This window comes from Cervus elaphus, chromosome 24, assembly GCF_910594005.1.
Source record: "Cervus elaphus chromosome 24, mCerEla1.1, whole genome shotgun sequence".
In the NCBI taxonomy this organism is placed as follows: Eukaryota; Metazoa; Chordata; class Mammalia; order Artiodactyla; family Cervidae; genus Cervus; species Cervus elaphus.
In genome coordinates this window covers 24,485,031-24,505,245 of record NC_057838.1, presented here as the reverse complement: position 1 = coordinate 24,505,245, position 20,215 = coordinate 24,485,031, and the positions used below count along the sequence as shown (strand labels likewise).

Here is a 20,215-nt window from a genome sequence, read left to right as displayed (position 1 = left end):
GGTTCTGACATCCCCACCAGGGCTGGGCGTCTCCCACCCAGGGCCAGGCATCTCCCACAGAAGCCTCCTTCCGGGGACATCCAAGACCTACCTGCAGCCCCCCCCGAGACCTGGCTGGGTGTCAGGGATCCCCGCCCCTGCCCTCTGGGGCTCTGGGAAAGAGGTCAGGAGAGGAGCAGTCTTAGCACTGAGTTCTCAGGCTGAGTTCTCCTGAGGTCTCAGGCTGTACGGGGAGATGACCCTTGAAGGACAGGAGGATGGAGAGGTAGATAGGAGAACAGCAGTTACAATGTTTGCAGGGTCGGGAGTGATGAAGAAACCAGCCTGCCTGCTGGTTTCCAGGGGGAGGGGTTTCCCTTGGGAATGGGTCTGGGAACAGAGCTGGGACAGTTTTTGAGGCTTCGGAGTGGAGAGCCCATCTGCTTGGCCTGGGCTTTGTCACTTGACGTCAGTGATCCTTGTCAGGACGTTAATTCCTTCCGCGTGCAGCCCAGGACAAGTTCTGTGATGGTGCAAAGCCATACAGGCCCCTCAGGTTCTTTCACTGCCCTGTGGGTTACACTTCCATCCTCCAGGCTGATGGCCAGCACCCTCCTTGTCTAGAGCGATCAGTCTGGACCAAAGGTTGATGGTAGATGCTGGTACAAGGCCACGTGCTAGTCGACAAGGGCCCCGATGGCCATTCTGAAGTCAAGGCCTCTAACCTACACCAGCAGTCCACTTTAGAAAAATGAAATAGATGGAAACTCTGTGAGTGAATCTGCTTGTGATTCAGCTGTGGCCATGTAGCAGCAGTTCTAAAACTTTCATGTTTGCAAGAGTCACCTGGAAGGTTCCGGGAAACACAGACTGCTAGGCTGCACCTCCCGGGTTTCTGAGTCAGTATCTCTGGGAAGTTGCCTTTCTAACCAGCTCCCAGCTGGTGCTTGATGCTGCTGGTCTTGGAAAACTGCTGCCTAAGACTGAGGCAGGTAGTGGGGCGGGAGGGGGACTGATAGATGGCCACAGATGGAGGCGACATGATTGGTGCCCCATGTCTCACCTGGTCCAACCCTAGCCCTGTCTGAACAGACCCCTGCCTCCTAGTTCGTGGCCTCTCATGACCGAGGTTGGCCCCTGAGTGACTGGAGCAGGTGTAGAAGTTCCCTGTGGGGACTTCCTGAGTCCACTGGGGACACTGACAGCTGACTGTCTGAGGAGGGGCAAGCGGAAGGCCAGAGAAGTGGCCAGCTTCTCAAACCTGGCCAGGCAGAGGGCAGAGGTCAGGGCCGGGGTAGAGAAGCGGACGGAAGACACCCAGAGGTGCCTCTTACCCCTCCCCACGCCCAGGATGTAGGTTGGAAACCCCAGGAGTCTGGGCCCCACATGCCCCTCATTATCAGATGCTTCTCTTCCAGAAAATTACCTACTCAAGAATGGCACCTCTGACGTGTTACTCTGTGGGAACAGCTCCGACGCTGGGTACGTACCACCCACCACCCCAGGGCCACCTCACCCAGCCAGGGGGATCTCCTTCCAATGCTTTCTGTTTATGCCCTGATGCCAGGGACCACAAGACCTTTCCCTGGCTCTCTTCCCTGCCAGGTCTCTGGAAGATGCCCCCCTACCCCCACAGGGATACACCTGGGAGAGGTAAAGAAAGAGAAGGGGGCTCACCTCTGCAGGGAGGGCAGACAGAATGATGAAGAGAGGACCCAGGAAGCACTGCAGGGCCCCCCACCAGTCCAACCCTGGCTCCATTCCCTTCCCAAAGCCCCCCAGGGTGGCACCCTCCCCTTCCTGTCTTCGCTTTCTCCATCTTGAACTGTCCATCAGGTTAAGAGTAAGTATGGCCTCCCCTGGCAGCCTAGACTCTCCTCCAGGGCAAGCAGGGTGCGGTTCCCAGAGATGCCCAGTCGCCACGTGCATCTTCCAGGGCCCGTGCACACCGCACCTGGGTCAGGGTACCTGTCCCGCAGGGTCACACAGGCTCCCCGAGGGGAGGTGCTCTGCGGGACAACAGGCCTGCATGTCTGAATATGAAGTTCCGGAGCCCTTCCTGTTGCCAAAGAGAAAGTCTTCTTTTCTTAATTTAGCACATTAGCAAGGTGCAGAGGCCCCTTGGTTGCATCCTCCTACTTGCCAAGTTTCCCTTGTCTCCATCCTCTGTCTCACACTCCTCTCATGGCTCCAGCCCAGTGCTCCCTTTTGGAAGAGAGACTGTCCCCTCCAGACATGGCCGGCCCCCAGACTGTCTCCCCCAGAATCATCCCACAACCCCATGGTCTGGCCTTTGCCCGGGTCTCTTCTATTCGACTCAGCCTCAGTGCTCCCCCACGGTGTCTGCCTTATGCCCAGCTCCCCTGGGGTAGGCAGACAGGGAAGAAACCTGAGCCAGGCCCTTGACACTTCCCCTGGGAGGGGAGAGGCAATGCAGACACCAGCTGGGATGGCATGTCGTGTGGACAGAGGGAGCTGGATTTAGGCCTCACAGCAGACAGATGAAGGGAAAAGGAGAAGACAGTGTCCCGGGTGGGAGGCACAACATGAAAAATCAGCACAGCAGGACCCCGCTGTGTGGGGCTAGAGTCTCGGGGACAGAGGCCCCCTCACAGCATGGAACAGAGTCGGTGTGTCTGGCCACAGGACATGTCCCGAGGGCTATACGTGCCTGAAGGCAGGCGAGAACCCTGACCATGGCTACACCAGCTTCGACTCCTTCGCCTGGGCCTTCCTTGCCCTCTTCCGACTGATGACGCAAGATTGCTGGGAGCGCCTCTACCAGCAGGTACGTGGGTGCGCAAGGCCACCAGGAGGGGCTGAGAGCCCAGCGCCAGCGCCCAGGCTGCACAGGTGACCAGCCACGGGCGGCCCCAGCAGCCTCCCCACTGGCCAGAGCAGAGTGGGCACAGAGGGGCAGGGGCCCAGCAAGCAAAGAAACTTTCCTTTTGTTGGTGACCAAGGACCCAGCCCTCTATATAAGACACTCTGTGCTCTGTGAGTGGGACCCTAGTTCACCCTATGTGATGCAACACTTTCTCTGTCAACTGGAGGATTCTGCCTCCTCCCATGAGTGGGGCACCGCCCCACGCATGTAGGTCCCTCTCTTCTGTAGGTTAAGATGCTTCTGTCTATAGGCGGGACATGTTCTACTGCCGCCCCACGCTGTGGCCATTTGAACCCCTGGCGCAGCCAGGCTGGGCAGTGTGGAATCTACGACCATGCGTGACCCAGAAGGAACCCCAGTGAAGATGACCTCTGCCCCCTTGCTCCTCCAGACCCTGAGGTCTGCAGGGAAGATCTACATGATCTTCTTCATGCTGGTCATCTTCCTGGGCTCCTTCTACTTGGTGAACTTGATCCTGGCTGTGGTCGCCATGGCCTACGAGGAGCAAAACCAAGCCACCATCGCGGAGACAGAGGAGAAGGAAAAGCGATTCCAGGAAGCCATGGAGTTGCTCAAGAAAGAGCAGGAGGTGAGTGAGCAGTACAGCCAAGGAACCTCCAGAACAAGCCTTCACCTGACCATGGGTGCCTACAAGCGTGAGACCTGCTGGGTCACACTGGTATCTGGGGGTGTGGTGCATGCTGGGTAAAGCTGGTACCTGCTGTGTAAAACCAGTGTCTGGAGGTATGGTGCATGTTGGGTACAGCTGGTGGCTGTAAGTGATGCATGCTGGGTAAAGCTGGTACGTGCTGGATAAAGCAAGTGCCTGGTGGGTTATATTTCCTGTAAATGCATTGTCATCTGCTGAATAAAAATTTGTTAGCTGCTGAGTGAAGACAGAGCTTGTTCATGAGGTGGGTATAAGTGGTGCCTTCTGAGTAAAGGTGGGCCTTGTGAGGATGGTGCCTGCTGGGGAAAGCTCTTCCCTATGACCGTGGTATCTTCCGGGTGATGGTGGTGCCAGGTGGATAAAGGTGGTGGCTCCTGGCTAAAAGTAGTCACTGTGAGCCCAGTGCATGCTGGGTAAAAGAGAATCTTGTGTCCATAGGCATAGTTTATCCTGGTCAAGGGATACCTTCTGTTGGGATAGGGAGACCCCAGGTCAAAGGCTCAGGCTCAGCAAGCGAGGACTGGTATCGCTGCCGTGGCGGTCCCCACAGTCCCACACATGGGTGCTGGCAGCTAACTGCAGAACAAACCTTTTAGAAGCCAGGCCAAGGACATCCACTTCCTTCTCACTGCCCAATGTCACCTCCTCCAGCACCCATTTTGGCCAGCCAAACCTTCTAGACGGTCCCCTGCCCTCTAGTTCTATCACTTCTGCTCATCATCACCCCCAGTTGCACCTACCCAACACTCTACTCTTTCATGAGCTGTCCACTTTAGCCACTACTTTCCCCCTCCCTGGATCTGGATCTTTCTCAAAACATCCGGGGTCTGTCTGTGCACCCCTCTCCATGATGCCCTCCTTTGGGGTGAGTGGGCAAGTCCACTTACTGTTGGGGAAAACCAAGGTGCTGACAGTTGCCTGGACGGCCTTGGCCTGAGTCTGCACCCTGTCTCCATGACCATGACATCCCTTCTTCCACCGTTTTTTAGGCCCTCGCCATCAGGGGTGTGGACACCGTGTCCCGCAGCTCCTTGGAGATGTCCCCATTGGCCCCAGTAACCACCCACGAGAGAAGGAGCAAGAGAAGAAAACGAATGTCTTCAGGGATGGAGGAGTGTGGGGATGACAAGTTCCCCAAGTCCGACTCGGAGGATGGTCCCCGAGCAGTGGTAACCCCCAGCTGCGGCTCTGCCCCTTTCAGGATGGATCTGGCATCAAAAAGCCGTCATGATAAGCCTGGTGCTGTCAGAGCCCCCACGGTTGCTCCCCAAGGAAAATATTCCTTGAGCCCCCTCCCAGTCCCTCCTGTCTCCCATGGCCACTCTTAGAGTGGAGAATCCCTGGGCAGAGGGATAGGGTAGGTTTGGGTGTTAGCATATCCCCAACCTCAGCTAAGTCCCCAGCAGTGGAGCTGGGGGGCACCCCCATCGTGTGGATTGGTAGGAGCTCACAGACATGCCCAGATGAGCAAGGGACATGGCTGATTGCCGAGGTCCTGCTCGGGCCAGGCCTGTCTATACCATCAGGAGCCTTCTGCCTGCTTCTTTCACATATAAGCGTCAATCTCAGAGCCCCAGGAGCAGAGGCCTCAGGTACGCAGAGATCCCAGAAAATGCAGGATTGCCTCTAATCCTGCACCCCTCCTCGAAGCACCCCTAGTTCAGCCCACTCAGTTCCTGTGTGGCAGACAGAAGCCCTCAGTGCTCCAAGTTGAGCCGGGGCTGATACCGTGAGTGACAGGCCGGGAGCATGTGAAACGCTGTCCCAGTCACGTTCTCTCTCCATGCCTTCAGAATCGTTTCAGCATCACCCACAGCCTCAGCAGGACCTCCATGAAGCCGCGCTCCAGCCACGGGAGCATTTTCACCTTCCGCCGACGGGACCTGGGCTCCGAGACAGATTTTGCGGACGATGAAAACAGCACCGCCGGGGACAGCGAGAGCCACCGCACATCCCTGCTGGTGCCTTGGCCCCTGCGGCGGCCTAGTACCCAGGGACAGCCCAGTCCTGGAACCTCAACTCCCGGCCACGTGCTCAACGGCAAGAGGAACAGCACTGTGGACTGTAACGGGGTGGTCTCCTTGTTGGGGGCAGGCGACCCTGAGGCCACCTCCCCCGGGAGTCACCTCCTCCACCCTATGAAGCTGGAGCGCCCCCCGGACACGGTGAGCCCGCCCCACCACTCAGCACCAGGCACATCCCATCTCCCAGGCTGCTCGCCACAGCCAGGTCTAAAACCACTTGCCAAGTATTTACTGAGCACCTACTGTGTGCTGGGCTCAGGGATAAATAAGCCTACCAAAAAAAATCTCTCCTTCCTAGACTTCCCAGACAGACACAAATCAAAGAAAGAAGAAGAAGAAGAAGGGGGGGGGGGGGGGAATATATATATATATATACACACACATGCATATCAGGGCTTCCCTGATGGCTCAGTGGTAAAGAATCTGCCTGCCAAAGCAGGAGACCTGGGTTTGATCCCCGGGTCGGGAAGATCCCTTGGAGGAGGAAATGGCAACCCACTCCAGTATTCTTGCCTGGACAATCCCATGGACAGAGGAGCCTGGTGGGCTACAGTCCAGGGGGTCGCGAAAGAGTCGGACACTACTTAGTGACTAAACAACAAACGAACGAATATATGCATATAATGGTGATAAACAGGGATGATAGTTAAATATTTAGCAACTAGTAAGGCACTGAGGCTCTAGTGGCCAAGGACCAGTGCTCTGGAGGCCCTGTGTGTGCTCGGGGCGGGCCCTGCAGGGTTGTGGATCTTGGACAGTCTGCAGAAGGGCCAGAGTGGCAAGGGAACATTTCTGAGGTTCTCGGCAACAAGAACCTCATCAAGTTTGAAATATTTTGGCACTTTACAAACCAGTAAATGTCGGGGAATGCTAGCCCAAACTCTAAGTATTATGGGAGAACAAAGGTAGGAAAGAGAGAACAGGAAACCTCCTTACTACAGGGTGTTAAAACAACAGCCTGAAGGAGGCAAGTGGAGGGGGTATTATGGCAAACAGGTTAGCACTCAGATTCTGGAGACAAACTGGGTTTGAATCTCGCCTCATTGCTTACCAGCTGCATGGCTGTGAGCAAGTATTTTATATCTCTGTGCCTCAGATCTCTTGTCTGTAAAATGGATTTAAAACAGCCACCTCAGGGACTTCCCTGGTGGTCCAGTGGTTAAGACTCCAGGCTTCCATTGCAGGGGGAATGAGTTTGATTCCTGCTGGGGGACTAAGGTCCTCATGCTGCACGGTTTGGCCGAAAATAAATAAAATACCCACCTCAGGACTGACGTCCGGATGAAGGGCTAATATGCGTAATCAGGACATGCACTCATATGTTGATGTGGTGATAACGACATAGTAACATACTGCCTTTGCTTCATCTGGGGGAAGCATGTTCTAGGCCTAAAGAACAGCAAGTGCCAAGGCCCTGAGGCAGAAGCATGCCTAGTGTATTGGAGGACATATGAGGGCAGTGTCCTGGAAACCAGGGCGTAAAGGGAAGAGGTGTTGGAGCAACTGTCAGAAAGGTGACGGGGAGGGAGGTGCCAGATAGTGAGAGGCTAGTCAGAGCTTTGATCAGTCAGCTGGTCCCATGACAGGCTGGTGACCGCCCAACCAGTCATTGAGTGCCCTTGCTGACCGCTGCCCCCCAACAAAGGCCTCGGAGCAGCCCACCCAGGAAAAGGGCAAACGTGCGGCTCAGACCCTGAGGCCGGCAGGAGGTAGAGGAGGGCAGACTTTCTGAGGAAGCAGGACGAGACGGGGAACCCTGAGCAGGAAGGTGAGGGCAGGCTGAAGAGAGAGACTGTGTTGCTCCAGCTCAGATAGGCGCTGCAGCTGTGGGACTTTGCATGGGTTAATGAATTTCTCTGTGCCTCCGTGTCCTCACCTACTGGTGGTGATGGTTTAGTCGCCAAGTCATGTCCCACTCTTGCGACCCCATGGGCTATAGCCTGCCAAGCTCCTCTTGCCATGGGATTCTCCAGGCAACAATACTGGAGTGGGTTGCCATTTCCTTCTCCAGGGAATCTTCCCAACCCAGGAGTCGAACCGAGGTCTCCTGCATTGCAGGCAGATTCTTTACCGACTGAGCTACTAGGGAAGCCCTGTCACCTGTTACAGAAATAAAGTTAATATCCACATCAGCAGGTTTTGGTGAGCTGAGTATGTACCATCCAGATGAAGAAATAGAAACTTTACCAACACCTCAGATGCTCCCCCAGCATCCCTCTTCCCAGTTTCCTCCCACCGTCCCACCCAAAGTTAACCATTATCCCAACTTCTAACACCAGAATTTCATTTGGCCTGTTTTTTGTATGTTATATAAATGGAATCATAGAGCATTAAAAAAAAAAAAAGTTGTGGCAAGGACTGAAAGAGTTAAAACCTGTCTGGTGCTTAGACCAGTACTTGCCTCATATTCAAGGAATTATTATTATTAGCTATTATTGTTATTAGAGAGCAAGAAGGAGTGAAGACTCCAGGAGCACCTCCCGAGTGCCTTGGGCCCTCACACTGCTCTGGAGTGGGGAGTCAAGGAGAGGGTCCTGGGAACACACTGGGGGAGACCGTAGCTTCTGGGTGGGTCTGGGGAGGTCCCTGGCCATCACCTGGAGGTTGGGGTGTCCGACTTCCCAGGAACACAGATTTCCAGGGCCATGGGTCCAGCCCTGGAGCCTCAGCCTTGTGGAATCAGGTCAGCAGCTGGAGCGCTAATAGAATTTCCTAATCTCATTAGGGAGAAAATCATCTCATTGTACTGCACATGTCGGGAGGAATCCAAGTTCAAACACTTCATTACCAGGAACTCTGACTTCACCCATTCTCACTTCTATGGGGCCCATTTGTAACCTTAAAGGGATTAGCAGGCCAAGGGGGTTATTTGAAAAGTTAAAGAGATTAGCGGGCTGTAGGCCCCTGAGGAGGCCCTCCCTGTTTCTGCTGGGCCCCTGGTAACACTCCTGCCCAGTTTTAGTCTGAAAAAAAGGGCACAGTGTCGGACACATAGTGGGTGCTTCATCAACAGGGAGAGAGCTGACCCGACCGACAGCTGGCTTTAATTGGGAGCAGAGGGTGAAGGTTTGCTTTGCTTGCTATCTGAATATGTGCCTGGCCCCAAAGGCAGAGGGGGTGTTAGAGGCACCTTGAACAGACTCTTCTCCCTCCTCCCCTCCCCACCCCCACAGTCATCTTAAGGACAGAGCTAGAATTTAACCCAGGCCCCTGGCTGCCAAGTGTTTATCCATCCATCCAACATCTACCCAGGACCAGCCCTCTGTGTTGAGTGCCAACCAGTGTTTAAGGCACCAAGGGTATGAACAGGGCAGACAAGAGCTCTGACCTCGTGGAGTTGGCATCAGAGTCAGAAAGACAGAGAGTAAACTGATCATTATTTCTAGGGGCCAATAAGGGTCATGTGATAGAAAGTTGCTAGGGGGAGGGCTGGGAATGGGAAGCTATAGGTTAGAATACACAGGGAAGTCCTTCCCGTGAAGGTAATATTAAAATCGACCAGTAGAAGATTTTAGGGAGCCAGCCACAGATATGTTGAAGAATAGTGTTTTAGGCAGAGGAAACAGAGAGTGTAAAGGCATTGAAGGAAAATAAGCTTGACATGTTTAAGGGATGAGAGGGCTGGGCAGGGCTAGTTGTGGTGGAAACAGAAAGGAATATAAAATAAGTTGGAGCAGTTAGGGTGTAGACCGTGCAGGGCCTTGTAAGCTATAGAGAAGTTTGGATTTGCTACGAATAAGATGGGGGAGAGTTGTTATTCAAAGGATTATCATGAACTGATTTACTTTTTAAGGGTATCTTTTTCAGCTGTGTAGAGAATAGAGGAGAGAGAAGAGGCCAGTTAGGAGGCTGTTGTAGTATTTTGGGGAAAGAGATGATGATAGCATGCACTAGAACAGTGTGTTAGTCAGGTTATTTCCACAATACTGCTGTGTAACAGACTACCCCCAAAGCCAATGACTAACAGCGAGTGAGAATTCACGCTCACTTCTCTGCAGGTCGACCACGGTTTGCCTGGTCGAGGTTGACCTTGGCCAGACAGCTGTGCCTCAGACTGCACATGGCCTGGCTCCATACTATGGGTTAGGCTCAGGGATGCTCCCCTTGTATTTGTCCTGAGCTGAAAGGGTGACAGCTACTTGGGGAAACTGTTTTCCTGGAGGATTACTGGAACACAAGAGCAAGGTGAATGGCACAAGGACAATTAAAACTTCTGTTCACATCATATCCGCTGACATTCCCTTGGCCAAAAGCAAATGTGTCACCAACAGGACAGGGAATTTTGCTTCAGTCACAGTGGGAGAGGAAAGAGTGAAATCTGCTGAATGAAAACCCGAACTATCACAGATGGTAGAGGAGAGAAGTTGGGAAAATTTAAGACATGTTTGTGAGTTAAGCTGGCAGGATTTGTGGATGCACTGGACCCAGGTTACTGCTGTTCCACCAGCTATGCCAACCCTCTCAGGCACCTCTGCTTGAAGACTTCCATGACTGGGAGCTCACTGCCTCCCTAGGCAACACTTTAGGGCAATTCCACGGATCACAAAAGCTGACCTTAACTTGAGCTCAGATCAATTTATTACCCCACCCCAGGCCCTGACCCTCCCACCCTGCGCTGTGATGCCTAGGCCCATCTTCCCTCTGACCCACAGAGATTGTAGTGCCTCACTCTTGCACGCTGAACAGCCCAGTGTCTTCATCAGCCCGACCTTGGGCTCACAGACTGTGGCCATGTGCGGCCATGCTGAAATGAAGCCTTTGTGAGCCCTGCTTGTTTCTGTGGGAGGCTCTGAGTAAGCCCAGGGATGTATGTTGCCCCTCTTTTCATCAGGACACACGCCATCTCCATTCACAGGCCTGGTCCTTTTACTTACAAAATTGGTGTAAGCTTGTTGAAAACAAATCTAACAGTGCAGAAGTCAAAGTCCCTGCCCTCCCCACACAATCCGATTCCCCGGATATAGCCACTTTAACAATTTAGTGTGTTATCTTCCAGATCTTTTTCCTGTTTTCTCATCAAACTGTCCTGGAAGTGCTCCCGCGGGGACACGCATGCAAAACGCTTGCTCTCCTTATTGTCTGTGTCAGAGTCCAGAGTTGGATTGTGTCCCTAACTGATTTTAACATTCTTCCTATTGATCAGTTGTTTTGTTTTTATGGTATTAGGAACAATGCTGCAGTGAGCGGCGTTGCATGCATATTTTTGGTTGCATGTGTATAATTATTTATGAAGTTCGATTATTAGGCAAGAAACTCAGAGCCAATTGAAAATTTTCTTAGTAGATATAGCTAAGTTACCTCCACAAAAGCTCCGACCAGCTATGTCAAAGCATTGTACTTTATGCTTCCATTAATGTCACCTTAGAGCATGGTACATATTTTTTTTCAGCTTCTTTATGCTCTTGACTCTAGGGAGCTTGGGATCAATTAAGACTCCCAGATCGTTTTCATATGTACTAATGTATATGACAGCATCTGGTTAAAGAACTCGGTACATGTAGTCTCCCACCCAGGAGTCACCACTAATGAGAGATAGTGCAGGAAGAAAGAAAACGAAGGAGATAATGATTGGCCAGAGGGAAAGTGTTAACTGGGAGGGAGCTGGGAGCAGAGAAGCCCAGTGCCCAGTGTCACATCAAGACCCCTGTGGTGGCCCCCTGGGACCTCCCCAGCCTGAGTCTGGGGCAACTGCCCCAGGTCCAGGTGGACCCCCATCCATCCCCAGGCTGATGCAGATCTCCTGGTTACACCCAGACCACGCCATCGGAGGAGCCAGGCAGGCCCCAGACGCTGACGCCGCAGGCTCCATGTGTGGACGGCTTTGAGGAGCCAGGAGAGCGGCAGCGAGCCCTCAGTGCAGTGAGCGTCCTCACCAGTGCCCTGGAAGGTCAGCACCCCAGCGTCATCCAAACACCCTCCCCACCCTGCTTCTGGTCTCAGCCATTATCCGGACCTGAGCCTGGCTCGCCCCAGCTGCTGAGCCTGCCTTGAACATCCCCACAGCTGTCCCAGACTTTTCAGTCTCTGTCGCCTGTCCTGGGTGTCTGTTCATCTGTGCCAGCTTGTTTTGTCCTGGGCATCATCACGAGCCATGCCCGTGTTTCTTCCAAACGTCCTTGCAGCTGCCCTGGCCCATCCCAGGTGATCACTGGTCTCATCCTGTCCTCTGCCGAGTATCCCCAGGTCTTCTGGGGCCATCCCCACCCCAAGCAGGCCTGTTCTAGCCTATTCCCCATCATTCCCCAGGCTAGTCCAAGCATCCCACATCTGTCTCAGCTAGTCCCACTTTAGGCAACCCCACATCTCTTTCATCCTGAGCCCCCTGATTTGTTCCCTCCTGTCCCATATGACTCCTGTCCCAGGCACCACCCCCGCCCCACATCTGTCGTGACACGTCCCAGATATCTGCATCTATTCCTACCTCTTGGGTCCTGAGTGTCCTTATATCTGCACTTGCCCATCTCAGATGTTGTCTCTGCCTGACCTCCCCTGAGGGGCCCCACATCTGTGTGGCAGTGTTGTCTCCAGAGAGCTCACACCTGTCCTAATCTGTCTTGTCCCCATTTTCCCCATACCCATCCTGGCTTTCTGTCCCCGTGGCTCCCTTTTCCCACATTCCAAGAGGAAGAAGTCAGGACGCGGCCCCGCTTCCCCTTAGCCTTCCCTGGCCCGTTCTCTGTCCCCCTGTCATGTAACAGCCCTGTCATCTGCTGGGTACGTCATACAGCTTTTCTGGAAAGTTATGTGACGCAGTCAACAGAAACAAGCCAGCTCACTGGCTCTCCCTGCCCCCTGCCCCCAGAGTTGGAGGAGTCTCAGCGCAAGTGTCCACCGTGCTGGATCCGTTTCGCCCAGCACTACCTGATCTGGGAGTGCTGCCCGCTGTGGATTTCCATTAAGCAGAAAGTGAAGTTCATGGTCATGGACCCATTTGCTGACCTCGCCATCACCATGTGCATCGTGCTTAACACGCTCTTCATGGCCCTGGAGCACTACAACATGACGACCGAATTTGAGGAGATGCTGCAGGTGGGGAACCTGGTGAGTACCGCTGGCAGCTCCCTCTCAAATGGGCATCGTGGCGTCAAGGGCTCTTGGCCAGCCCGCACAGCCTTCGTGGGTGAGGGAGGGGGGACTCCGAGCACAAAAGCGTCTTCTGAAGATAGACATCTTTATGGAAGACATTCTGGTAGGAGCCTCAGGATCAGTTTTCGAGGAGCTGGGCGATGCAGTTGGGAGTGAGAGGTTAGGGATAAAGATGCCCAAAGGCTAGAAAACAAAAGCGAGTTGAGGGGAACCTGAAATGTGTGGGGACATGGGGTGTGGCAGTAATGGAGGAGGAGAATGTGCCAAAAAGAGGCAGTTCTCTTAGGGAAAGGATGGATGGATGGTAGGGTGGAGAGAAAGGAGGAAGGGAAGGATAGAGATGGATGGCTGGCTGGCTGGGTGAATGGAGTGAGTGACTAAATCAGGCAGAGACAGATTTGATTTCTGACTCAGTCTTACTATATGACCTCAAGCAAATTACTTAGTCTCAGTAACTGGTACAGTAAGTATTTGTTGAATTTAATAAATGTAAAGTTAGTATGACAATATCAAACTCAGGAAGCTAATGAGGATTGAATAAGATAATGTGTGTAATGTGCTTGGCTCAGAGTTTGGTAAACAATAAGCACTCAAAATAAATGATGGCTGTGGTTATTATCTTTGTTGTTATTGAAGAGACTATCCCTGGAAGTCAGAATGTGTCAGTTCTAATTCTGATTTTTTTTTTCTTGACACCAAATCAAGTCCTAGCTCTTCACTCTAAACATGGAAAACTGAGGCCAGAGAGGTGACATAGTGGTGGCAGGGCTGGGCGTGTGGCTATTGTCTCCTGACCCTAGAGGACAGGGTCCTGCTGGCTCTGTCCAGGTAAATGCAGGGTTGGCCCTTCTGCAGCAGATCCCAGGGCAGGGCTGCAGAGAGCCCGCTGGCTTCTGGAAGGAGCTCCTGGGGTCATTGCTGAGGTCGAGTGGGCAGAGGGCTCATTCAGTCCAAGCTCTCTCCTCTTGCAGACCCAGCCCAGTCTGTCTCAGTGCCAGCTCCACAGTGGCCCCCACGGGCAGGGAGGTCTCCTACACTGTGGAGTGTGAGGCTCGTTTTCCCTCATTACTTTCCATATCCAGGGCTCTAGGTAATTCTCTACAGGGTCTATTCACATTTTTTCACAAATGTGAGTCTGTTCTACTTTCCTTTCCTTCTTCTGTATATAAACAGAAGGAAAAGCTAGCTCTCAGTCTGTAGGAGTCTCTTTGCACAATTGTGCCTGCCTTGTATTGGGTGGTCTCCAAGTGGTGGTTATGTAGGGTTTCAGCTGAATGCAGTTTTAATGGAATGTGACCATTGGGTTGGACTGAGCCATAAGTCAAGGTGATGAAGAGCACCGGTGGCTTCCCTGGACCACTAAGTTGTGGTTGAATTGCGATTGTGTTAAACTTGTGGTTAGTTTATTAGTAATAGGCCATGTCTTTGGATTACAGCTATTCTTTTCTGTTTGAATAGCTTTATTATTAGTATGTAAGGTTTTAATTGTCTTGCAGTTAATATATTCTAAATGGTTTAAATATTCAATATAAAGAAAAAAAAAACACAAATATAAGCATGGGTAAATAATCTTGGTGTGAAAAAAGCCTTTCTAAGCATGTCGCTAAAGACAAATTCCATAAAGGAGAAGATTGATAGATTTAACTAGCCCATGATATAAACAAAGGTAAAAGGCAAATGAAACATCTGTTTTTAGCAATACTGTGGACAAGAAAACCTGAGATGTCTCCAACTACAAAACAATTTAAAATATAGCAAATATTCTTTGACACGCATAGCAAAGTTCATGAGAAAGAAACAAAAATCCCCAAGTGCCAAAAACAAAGAGGGACTTAAAAACCGTAGCAGTAAACATGTGAGATCGTTATGTAGTTTGCTTTAGGGGGTGGGACAGGTGCTGATCGAGTAATTTTGGGAGCTTGGATTTCAGTAATCATGCAGAGGCAAGACTTGTGTTTGGGACAGTGCAAGTAGGGTTTGGAACCGAGTAGCCCCATAGGAATATGACCCTACATTCAATACAATGGTGAACTATTAAAAATTGACATGCTGGCCCTGGGAAATGATAAAGAAGGAAGGTTGTCAGTCTCAGGCAGGGCTGGAGAGAGGGGCTGAAAAAAGTAACCCTTGGAAGCTTGTGACTATGAATTTGGCTTTATACAGATTTGGGAGTTCAAATTTATACCTGACTGTTCCTGGAACCTGTTTAAAAAATTAACACACAAAGAGATTCTAGTAAGCATAGTTAACACTTGTTGAACACCTAATATTTTATAACAACCAGTAAGGGAAGTGCTCTTATTATTACCCCTATTTTACTGATGGGGCTTCCCAAGTGGCTCAGTGGTAAAGAACCCACCTGCCAATGCAGGAGACGCGGGTTCAATCCCTGGGTCAGGAAGATCCGCTGGAGAAGAAAGTGGCTACCCACTCCAGTATTCTTGCCTGGGAAATCCCATGAATGAGGGGGCCTGGCAGGATACAGTCCATGGGGTCGCAAAAGAATTGGACACGACTCAGTGACTAAACAAAAACAACATTTTACTGATAAGGTAACAGAGGCACAGAGTGGTCACACAGCCGGGAAGTGAAAGCCCCAAGGTTAAAACCCAAGCCTTTCGTTTCTAGAGCCCATGCTTTTCCCTAGTAGCTTACACGGCTGTGCCGCGGCTCTGGCTTTGTTCCCGTCTCCCTGCTTCCAGTCCAAATTATACTGGAGTCCTTATCAGTGTAGTAAGAGAAGAAAAAGAAGAAAGAATGGAAGAAAACAGATCCAATGTTATTTCCTAGATTATGTTGTCGTCTAGAGAAATAATCCAAGAAAATCTACAGAAAGAATATTAGAACTAGTAAGAGAGTTCAGCAATGCTGGTAGGTACAGACTCAGTTCAGTTCAGTTCAGTTCAGTTGCTCAGTCGTGTCCGACTCTTTGCGACCCCATGAATCGCAGCTCAATATATTAAAATTAATTATGCTCCAAGCCACCATGAGTGATCATTTGGAGAGAGGAATTTATGAGTTAACACAATAGCAATAAAAACTGAGGGATATAGGAATAAACATAGCAGAAGATTATAAATTTGATATGAAAAATTATAAAACCATTGAAAAACAGTTCATTTAGTGCAGCAATATGCGATTTTCATGGAGGAAAGTCTGAATATTGTAGAAATATAAGTTCTTACCAAATTACACCTAGATGCTTGGTGTAATTCTGATAAAACTCCTAACATACTTTTACCCGTGGGATTTGACAAGGCAATCCTATAATTCATATGGAAAAGTAAAGTCTGTCAAGATAAATTTAGGAATTAGGTGAGGAGTTTACCCTGCATGCGTGCATGCTAAGTTGCTTTAGTCGTGTCCGACTCTCTGTGACCCTATGTACTGTAGCCTGCTAGGCTCCTCTGTCCATGGGGATTTTCCATGCAAGAATAGTGGAGTGAGTTGCCGTGTCCTCCTCCAGGGGATCTTCCTGAACCAGGTATCAAACCCACATCTCCCACATTGCAGGCAGATTCTTTATTGCTGAGCTACCGGGGAAGCCTGAGCTTACCTCCCATGTATAAAATATATTGTGGTATTTTCATGCAGTGAAACACTATGCACAATTAGAAGGAATACATATATGTCTTTCAATATGGATAAATCTCACAAACATGATGTGAAGAATAAAAGGAACTTGCAAAAAAAAGAACACATATGGCATGGCCCCTTTATATAAACCTTAAAACCAGGCAAAAATACTACATATCAAAACTGTAGAAACACGCATGATAGCGATTACCTTGGAGTCAGTGTAGTTCTGTGGAGTGGGTTGCCATTTCCTTCTCCAGGGGATTTTCCCGACCCAGGGATTGAACTCAGGTCTCTCGCATTGCAGGCAGACGCTTGACCATCTGAGCCCCCAGGGAAGCCCACATAGATACCTGCAAGACTCAGTTAGGTGTTTGGCTTTGTTGCTCTAGAAGTGAAGTGAAGTTGCTCAGTTGCGTCTGACTCTGTGTGACCCCATGGACTAGCCTACCAGGCTCCTTAGCTTTACCATCTGAGCCACCAGGGAAGCCCTTCCCGTGACTAACGATGCAGCAAAGAAGCTTCCTTGGACATGCCTCCTTGTACAGACATGTGAGACTTTCTTAAGAATATACATATCTGACATTGATACAGCTTAGGGTATGCATAGCTGTGACTTACCAGATACTGTACAACTGTTCCCTAAAACGGTTGTACCAAATCCATGCTCTTACAGGGTGTGAGTTCCCACTGTTTTGTATCGTTGCCAACACACAGTTTATTTTTGATTCTCTTATGGGTGAGAAATAGTAACTCAATGTTGATTTAATTTGCATTCTTCTGTGTTTCATTTGTTTATAACCACCTGAATTTCCTCTTCTGTCATTTCCTCCATCCATTCTTGTGGTTGTGTTTTTGCCACTGAGTTGTCCTCTTCTCCTTACTGATGTGTAAACATTCAGTATATATTCTGGATTCCATGTCTTTCCAGTTAAATACTTTTCATAACTTCAACTTCCAGTTTGTGGTAGTGATTTCACTTTGTTTACTGTATCATTTATTATACAGATATAAATTTTAATATATGTAAATTTAGCAGTCTTTTCTTTCATGGTACAAACTTTCTGTGTTGTTAGAGAAAGCCTTCCCAACCTCCAAATTTTAAATATATCCCCCCATTTTTATTCTAGAAAGTTTAAATTTTTATTCTATTTAGGTACTGAATCCATTTCCCTGCAACTAATTAATTAATATAGTGTGAGGTAGGAATCTAAACTTATTTTCTTCCATAGAGGTAACCATTCTTCTCAACATTGTTTACTGAATAGTCTGTCCTTTTCTTACTGATTTAAAATGTCATCTCTGTTATTTATCAAGCCTCCAAATATGCATTTCCTATTTCTGAGTTCTTAATTCTTTAGCTCTAGTCTGTTTTTCTATATTTGCACCAATATTATAAGAAAATCACAATGTATACAATGCATTTATTGCAAGGCATAAAGTACATTTATTTATGAACAACACCCAAAAAAGGCAAACACCCTAACAGGAAAAGAAGTAAAGGATACAAAGAGGTAACTTTTACAAAAGGAGAAATTTAAAAAATTGAAGAAATGTCCAACAAAACAACAATAAAAAATGGCCTTTGTCCTGTTGGACTGGAGAGGTGAGTGAGACAGGAATTAGCATCTTTATAAGGAAAACAGTTTTCCCACGTGGTTCATGGAATTGGTTAAAACCTATCTCTGAGGATCATTTAGCACCTATGTGTCAGAATCTCTAAAAATGCTTGTTGACTGTGCAATTCCGTTTCCAGAAATTTACAACAAGAAATGAATTGGACCAAGGATCATCGCTGGTATTGTAAGAGTGTGGAAGCAAAGCTGGATAGTTTAAGATGTGCAGAGAACAGCAGCCAGGCCTGGGTTCCAAAGCAGGGTCTGCCATGGGGGAATCTTGGGCCAGTTTCTGCATTCTCTCTGAGCCTTGAGTGTCCTCATATGTAAAATGGGGAGAATAATAACTCCATAGGCTGTTTATAAGAGTTAGAGTTCACAGTTGTCAACTGGATGCTACTTATGAGAGAGTGGTTATTGTTCTCTTTGGCCTCATTTATTATGACTGCTGAGATCTCCAGGCCCCAGCAGGGGCTTGAGATACAAACAGCTCTTCATGTTTTACAAGCTCACTGGGATCTGACAGACAGGCTGTGAGTGTGGGCACCCACCTCCCCTGACTCCCAGCAGATGGTTCAGAGCCCTCAGTGCTAATAGTGGCTTCCCAGAAAGTGGGAATATTTTGCCTACAAAGGTGTGTCTAGTCAAAGCTATGGTTTTTCCAATAGTCATGTAAGGATGTGAGAGCTGGACAATAAAAAAGACTGCGTGCTGAAGAACTGATGCCTTCAAACTGTGGTGCTGGAGAAGACTCTTGAGAGTCCCTTGGACTGCAAGGAGATCAAACCAGTCAACCTTAAAGGAAATCAACCCTGAATATTCATTAGAAGGACTGATGCTAAAGCAGAAGCTCCAATACTTTGGCCACCTGATGTGAGGAGCCGACTCATTGGAAAAGACCCTGATGCTGGGAAAGATTGAAGGCAGGAAGAGAAGCAGATGACAGAGAATGAGATGGTGGGAGGGCATCACTGATTCAATGGACATGAGTTTGAGCAAACTCTGGGAGATGGTGAAGGACAGGGAAGCCTGGCGCGCTGCAGTCAATGGGGTCGCAAAGAGTCGGACACAACTGAGTGAGTGAACAACAACAAAACTCTCTAACTTTGGCTTATGTCTATAATGGGATCATTCTGTACGCATTATAGACTTACTTTTGAAACATAACACCTTGTGAATGTCCTTCCGTGCCAATTAAACATCATCTACAGCATCTTTTTTTTTCCTGTAAGAAAAATATTTGTGGGATATTCTACTGTACAGATGAGCCATAAGGAGTTTAACCATTTCCTTGTGATGGACATTCTTTTGTCCCTATTAAAAACGTTGCCATAATGTTCTTCTCCTGGTTCTCAAATTTATGAGCTACTTGACTCCAAGCACATTACTTAACCTCTCAGTGCCTCAATTTCCTTACCTGTAAAATGGGTTTAATGCTACTTTTCTTGCCAGGTTGTTAGGCAGGTTAAAAGAAACGACTTAGTCTAAGCATTCTAGCCCAGCTCTAGGCACATAGTCAAGCCCAGGAAATGGTGGCTGATTGTTGTTACAGTGAGAAAAGTCATCACATGGACAGGGAGGAAGTAGGAACAGCATGGGCGAAGGTGCTGAGCCATGGAAGCATGAGTGCTTGTGGAAATGTGTGAATTTGGTGTGTGTGAAGCCGGGAAAATTTCCTGTGGCAACATGGGCTTGAACAAGTCTGGAGCTGGGTGGTGTCGAGGTCCACCCCAGCCTCCCCTGATCCCAGGTGCCTCCCAGAACTGTCAGTCTTTTAAGCCGGCAGTGGGCTTGGCTGTTTTTGAGGCCCAGGCTGGTGGGTCATGTCTGGGAAACAGCAGAGTTGGCTGGAGGCATTGGGTTGGAGGTGTCCTCAAGGAAGTGGGCCAGGCCCAAGCAAGCACCCACTGGGATTCTGGGCACAGTCAGAGCTGGCAGCCCTGGAGGGGGACCCTCCTGGAACAAGAGTTAGGAGGTAGGGAGACCCTGCTGCCAGAGGTTCTTGCCAGCCTAAAATGTTGGGAACTCCTCATTCCCACTCCTTCCCAGGTCTTCACAGGGATCTTCACAGCAGAGATGACCTTCAAGATCATCGCCTTGGACCCCTACTACTACTTCCAGCAGGGCTGGAACATCTTCGACAGCATCATCGTCATCCTCAGCCTCATGGAGCTGGGCCTGTCCCGCATGGGCAACCTGTCGGTGCTTCGCTCCTTCCGCCTGGTACCCGCCTGGGCCTGGCAGGGATGGGTGGGTGGGGCCCTGGGGCCACTGAGGCATGTCCTCTCTGAGGCCATCATCAGTCACCCCTGCTCTGATCCTTCATACCTTCACCCAGAGGCTGTTCGCTAGGTACAGCGTAGGCTAGTGTGGGCAA

General features: G+C 49.8%; 1 protein-coding gene across 8 annotated transcripts in view; it reads left to right on the top strand.

The window, feature by feature from the left end:
• SCN5A (sodium voltage-gated channel alpha subunit 5) overlaps positions 1-20,215 on the top strand; it is a 101,247-nt gene that overhangs the window by 39,957 nt on the left and 41,075 nt on the right. For all 8 annotated transcript variants that reach the window (XM_043885572.1, XM_043885569.1, XM_043885565.1 and 5 more), the window contains 8 exons: positions 1,398-1,461; positions 2,626-2,767; positions 3,258-3,455; positions 4,526-4,705; positions 5,330-5,701; positions 11,315-11,447; positions 12,363-12,601; positions 19,888-20,061. In XM_043885572.1, the coding sequence (XP_043741507.1) occupies positions 1,398-1,461; positions 2,626-2,767; positions 3,258-3,455; positions 4,526-4,705; positions 5,330-5,701; positions 11,315-11,447; positions 12,363-12,601; positions 19,888-20,061 (1,502 nt within the window). The remainder of the gene's footprint in view (positions 1-1,397; positions 1,462-2,625; positions 2,768-3,257; positions 3,456-4,525; positions 4,706-5,329; positions 5,702-11,314; positions 11,448-12,362; positions 12,602-19,887; positions 20,062-20,215) is intronic.